General features: G+C 43.9%; 1 protein-coding gene across 1 annotated transcript; it reads right to left on the bottom strand.

Annotated features, from left to right (window-relative positions):
• Positions 1 to 657: 657 nt before the first annotated feature.
• Positions 658 to 4739, bottom strand: LOC133424967 (homeobox protein engrailed-1-B-like). The gene is made up of 2 exons (XM_061715587.1): positions 3927 to 4739; positions 658 to 1725 (listed from the first exon to the last, which is right to left on the bottom strand). The coding sequence occupies exons 1-2, from the start codon at positions 4492 to 4494 to the stop codon at positions 1403 to 1405; spliced, it is 891 nt and encodes a 296-aa protein (XP_061571571.1). The 5' UTR covers positions 4495 to 4739; the 3' UTR covers positions 658 to 1402.
• Between the last annotated feature and the right edge of the window lie 1060 nt (positions 4740 to 5799).

Genomic DNA, 5799 nt, shown 5'->3' with positions numbered 1-5799 from the left:
AAATCAATTATTAACACGCTATGCTGTGCTCTTATTAACTCTGGCTTCTATAGGAAGAGAGGAACACAAACGCAGCACTTGAAATAATTAAAAAGCCTGGGACGCGGAGGCCGTGAACTCCTCCGCTGCAGACCTCTGCAGGCTCGTTAAGGCTTAATTAAATAATCCCGTCCTTGATCAATTGCATAGAGGCAATAAACAAAAATAGAAGGATACAGATCAGGCCCGGCAGTGCTGGTCGCCGTGGCCACCTCCGCCACCAGCAGCCTGACGGCAGCCTCCGAGAATTCACGGGGAGTGTGTTTTTCACACCAGCGACTTTGGAAATGTTCTGCTTCTGAATGGAAACGCCTCGACTAAGTTAGCCTGCTCCAGCTGACACACACACTCACACACACACACACACACACATGCCACAGCGTTCACAGCCAGACTCAGTCAGACCTCAGCCATGAGGTCACGCAGGGCCAAAGTGGCCAAACCAAACCTGCAGCAGTAAAGAGCTTCACCCTCCAACCTGCTCGCTTCACGGGGAGCTGAAACTCACCCAATGAGCTATTCTGAGAAAATACTATAAAAAAATAAATTAAAAAAATCTCTTTTAAATGACCAGAATAGTTTAATAGGTGAAATGTTAAGGAGAAATAAGCAGTGTGTGTGTGTGTTTGAAACATGAACTGCTTTGGGAGGCGTTCAACCATGTGTGTGTTGCATTTCTCTCTATACCTTTCCTAAATGCAAAAAAGCATAAAACCGTGATATAATCCCGCCGATATCTGGCTACAGAGTCGTGTCTGCTCCTCTAAAACCTGTGGATTTATGTTGACAGCAGATGCATGTTGGGAAGTCCGCTTTAAGCCAAGCTGGGATTAAAAATGTTCATAATTTTCATTCCCGAATAGTTCAATAATCTCCCTTCATCCTGCAACTGTACAAAAAAGATGAAAGAGTGTTTCCTCTGTTCTCCTTTTTTTTTTTTTTATTTCAGACTACATGTGAACATATTAAAATCTTTGGCTTGTTTGAGTCTGGACTGATTCGTTGAAGGGGAAATATGGCGTAAACATGGGGGGGTGAGGTGGGGGGGGACAGGGGACCCTACAGAGCCAGAGAGCCGAAAAACAGTGAGAACAGACGGAAAGAACCGGATGAGAGATGCGCCTGAAATCAAATATACCGTGTACAACATGATAACTGTGTGGCTATATAAACTTTAATAACGATCGTTCATTTATATAATTATGTCCATATACTGTTACCATAAACGGAAATCTGTGTTTTCTTTTTTTTTTTTTTTTAAATAGCGTTTCCCCACTTTTCCAGTTCTTTTTTTTTTCTTTCTTTTCTTGTTTTTGTCCAAACGCCGGGGCCCCTCAGTCAGAGTCCGGGCCCCCTTCTCTCTCTACTCGCTCTCCTCCTTCTCCTCCTGCACGGTGGTCGTTGAGTGGTTGTAAAGTCCTTGGGCCATGAGCTGCAGGGCCAGGCCGTTCTTGTAGCCGCTGGCCTTTTTGATCTTGGCCCGCTTGTTCTGGAACCAGATCTTGATCTGGGACTCGTTCAGGTTCAGTTCCTGCGCCAGCGCCTGCCGCCGCTGCTCCGTTATGTACCGGTTGGCCTGGAACTCGCTTTTCAGTCTCTGCAGCTGCTCGGCCGTGAACGCCGTCCGCGGCCGCTTGTCCTCCTTGTTGCTGCTCTTCTTCTTTTTCAATTTCCGTGTCCTTGGGCCTGGTGTGGAAACAACAATGGGAATAAAATATTTATTCTACTGCTTGGAACAAGGACACGAGGCTTTTTGCCGGTCGGTCGCTGTGCGGCCGCGGAGCGGCGGCGCGCAATTATCCGCATGTGTTTCACATGGAGGTCGCTAAACTGTCTCGCTGCTCGGTCAGCGCGGTCACCGTCACAGTAAAACCAATTACACACTTATTATAAAATTACAAATAATTCATGAGCATTCAAAGTAAAACCCTAAATGTACGTATTTTATTCTAACGTTAGAAATAAAAATACACCCCTGCCTCCTCGGTAGGCCACAGTCACGACAATAATGCATATTTTCTTATTTTTAATGAATAAAAATCATTATTTACAAATATAAAACCTTTTTGTTTTACTTATTGTAGGATAAATACTACCACATTCGTGTTTTAATGAGTTTAATCTCGTGGTTACTATAAAAACGGCTGCGTAGCAACGCTTCTTCCTCTTCTTTTTTTTTATTTAATGTGATGACAAATCAGCCAATCAGAGGCCAGCACGGACGCGCTGCTCTGCAACAGCAACGCCGGACAAATACCTGAACAAATGCCAAGCGCAAACTCGCTTTTTACACCTTGAAGAATTATAAATATTAAATCCAAATTAAAGTGGAGAATTAAAGTAAATTCTATGGTAGTAAAAGCAGTTTTAATCTGGCCGCTTATGGCCGTGCAGGACCACCCCGCCGACCTCACATGTCTGCACCATCATCACCAGTTTCCTCTCCAAAATCCCCCAGATCCTGCGATAAAATGAACGCAATCCAGCGAGGATTACTCACAGATATAAATATGACTGCAAAACAGCAAACCTCGACTGTGGAGTCACGCCGGAGATGTTTTGGGAGTTTCCTCTTTCACAGGCCACTAATAAGAGCGAGCTCGTAAAGTGCACGATGGAGCTCGATAGGAAAAATTACACAAGTGAGTGTCCTGGAAACGTGCAGGCCCAGACAAGCAAAAAGCATGATAAAATGTTAATAATAAAAAAGAAAAAGTAGGCTAACAGTATTGGCTCTGACTTCTATTTTAATACAAAACCACAATTAACCCCATTCTAAACTGTCACCACATTTCAAGCCCTGGGCTGAACTACACGATGAGGATAAAACTGACACAAAGAGCCGTCGCTTTTCTTTAAGGGAAAAGAAAAACAACAAATCCTGCAGTCACTTATGATTGTGTTTAACTACTAAGCCTTTAGTTGTTTTGTTTTTGTTATTCAATGACTATAATGTAAAAACATCTAACAGCTTCTGTGTTTTCTAAAATCATCTAAATTAGTCAAAACACGGAATACATTATTTCCAACAAAATAAAACACATATATCTCACGCATATATAACTAAAATATATATATAGTAACCCATATATATTCAAACCTGGTACTAAATGTTTTGACCTCGACTCTTCATTTTTTAATTATTTATTAAACTACAACAATGGCGGACAATAACGGAGTCCCAGTCAGTAAATCACCCTTTTTCCTATCTTTATCACCCTTTACTTATGTTGTCAACTCCGCATTACGTCGAAACAATCCAATGCAGTTAGACATTATAGATTAGAGGGGAAATCAGGGAAGTTAAGCCCTGGGCTGTGTAACCTTTCAATACATGGGCACATAATAAAACATAACACGCTCTCAACAAGCAAAAACCATACGTAGGGCCATAATTCTTTTATAAGTATTTCTGAGCATTTAATTGCATTTAAATTCAAAACACGTTGATTTTTACTTTAACTGTAACTAAACAACCCGTCAACATAGAAGTGGCTTTTATTATTGTAGCATAAGTGCAATACATTTGTGTATAGGCTATACAATATATTTAAAAATGTATATGTGTATGTATATATATATATATATATATATATATATATATATATATATATATATATATATATATATATAGCCTATATATATATATATATATATATATATATATATATATATATATATATATATATAAAATTTTAAATACATTTGAAATATCCTTGTGTTTGATTGGCTGCATTGAAGCCACGCGGGGAACAGTTGCAGAAACATTTCTAATAGCTACTAAAAATACATAATTGTGGAGTTTATTATTATCTTTGTAGAGACTGAATATTAATAAGTAAATAGTTTTCCAGCAGCGGCCGGTGCGGGGACTACTAGCGCCTTACCAGATGAGGGCCGGTCCGAGTAGCGGGTGCAGTACACCCAGGCGGGCCACAGCAGCGGCGCGCTCTCCTTGCTGGCCGGCGCGGCCGCGCCGCTCCCGCCGCCGCTCACCACCACGATGGACGGGCTGTCCGCGTACCGGGCGCCGCCGGGGCCGCCGGACTCCCCCTGCTTATTAGACGCGCTCTGCTTGGACGAGGGCGACGACGACGTGGACGACGAGGAGGAGGAGGAGGCGGACGAGGGAGACGAGGACGTGCTGTCGTTGCTGCAGTTGGAGTCCAGGCACAGCGAGCCGGCCAGCGGCGGCCGAGGAGCGCGCACCGGGCTGCCGCTCTCCCGGCCCGGGCGCTCCCGCTCCCGCTCCCGCTGGTGCGGCTGCGGCTCCTTCCTGCAGCCGAAGTCCGGCCGCAGGATGTTGTCAATGAAGAAGTTCGTGGTTCTGTGGGCCTGCTGGGCCGCCTGCATGTGCGGCAGCATCAGCGCGGGGGACGGCAGGTTGGGCGACAGGGACAGGCTGTCGTCCTCGGTCGAGTCCCGGCCGCCGCCGGGCTCCTGGTGCTCTTCCATGGGCGCTGATGGCGAGAGCCTCGGCCTCTCCAGCCAAACTCCACTTGTTGCTCCGTATCCACTTTAGACCATGCAAACCCGAGCCTGTTCGCTCTCAACAAATACCTGCGTTCATTTAAAAGCACCTACAGAGGCGGCATGTCTCCTATAGCGCTCCAAGCCCGCATCAGCCGCTCCACGAGTCCCTGCCTCTCCGGCAGCATAATATCTCTGGAGCCGCTCTCCTCAAACTCTCCTAAAACCGTTATCTCCCCCCGTCGCTTTTTTGTTCCCCCCTTTCTTTTTTATTTTTTTTTTATTATTCTCTTACACCCAGCCGGAAGCACGTGTGCGCGTACTCGCGAGCCGCGGACTAATCAGGGCCGGGGCCCGGCCGCGTCACGGCGGCCGCCGACCAATCAGAGCACGGGAAAAGACGCACACACAGTGCGCACACACAGCAAAACAACAACAACCGCGACACGGACGCCGTTATTAACGCAACAAAGACCAATGTGGAGTGTTTTTATTTTTATTAAAACACACGCGCAGGTTCTCCAGCTGATATTAAAGCATTGGAAGGAAAAACACAAGCCAAAGCGACTTACAGTAACAGATCAAACAGGATTTAAATAAGTGCACTTAAGTGCCACTAAGACCAACAAATAACCTTCATGTGCACTAGAACTAAAGTCGGATAAAATGTATTATTTAAATACGTTTATCTGGCAAACTACACCCGTTTATGAGCGATGCTCTGACGTCGGACCAATAATATAGTTATAATAATATTTATTAGTGGTGTAATACCCGCGCTGGCCAAAATGAAGCTAGGAAACTTTTTATTTTTTTATTTATTTTTTTATTAATACATTAAAAAAAAGTAAAAACTGCAAAACTCTCATGCACCTCTAGTTTATTTATTTTTTGCTGAGCTTCAGCCAAACCGACCATTTCTACTGAAGTATTAGTCTATTAAGAAACAGACAGGAAATGCTGTGATGATATTAAAATGATAGATTAATCAGTTTATCTACAATTAATGCATCATTAGGATTTTTTTTGTCTTTCATTTATTTATTTTATTTCCCCCTTTTTTATTTCTGAACAATGAGAGTGAGGAAAACACACCGGTCCACGCAGGATGTGTGCACACAAAATAAAATCATCCTCCACGTTGACCTTCCTGGAGATGAAACCGTTTTTCTAAGGACACTTTCTTTCACACACAGGTGTTTGCTATGACATCAACACCCCCCCTCCCTCCGTCCCCCTCCACCCTAGATATTTAAGAAACAGTGTTACTGCAGTTACTGCTATAACAAA

The sequence above is a fragment of the Cololabis saira genome, chromosome 24 (genome assembly GCF_033807715.1).
Source record: "Cololabis saira isolate AMF1-May2022 chromosome 24, fColSai1.1, whole genome shotgun sequence".
NCBI lineage: Eukaryota > Metazoa > Chordata > Actinopteri > Beloniformes > Belonidae > Cololabis > Cololabis saira.
The sequence above is the reverse complement of the archived record's forward strand: the minus strand, read 5'-3'. Positions and strand labels throughout refer to the sequence as shown.

Bases quoted from the DNA above. Each gene is read 5' to 3' on its own strand.
- LOC133424967 (XM_061715587.1), bottom strand. From the start codon at position 4,494: ATGGAAGAGCACCAGGAGCCCGGCGGCGGCCGGGACTCGACCGAGGAC. The intron at 1,726-3,926 runs GTAAGGCGCTAG...TTTCCACACCAG, and splicing joins CTCGGACCGGCCCTCATCTG to GCCCAAGGACACGGAAATTG.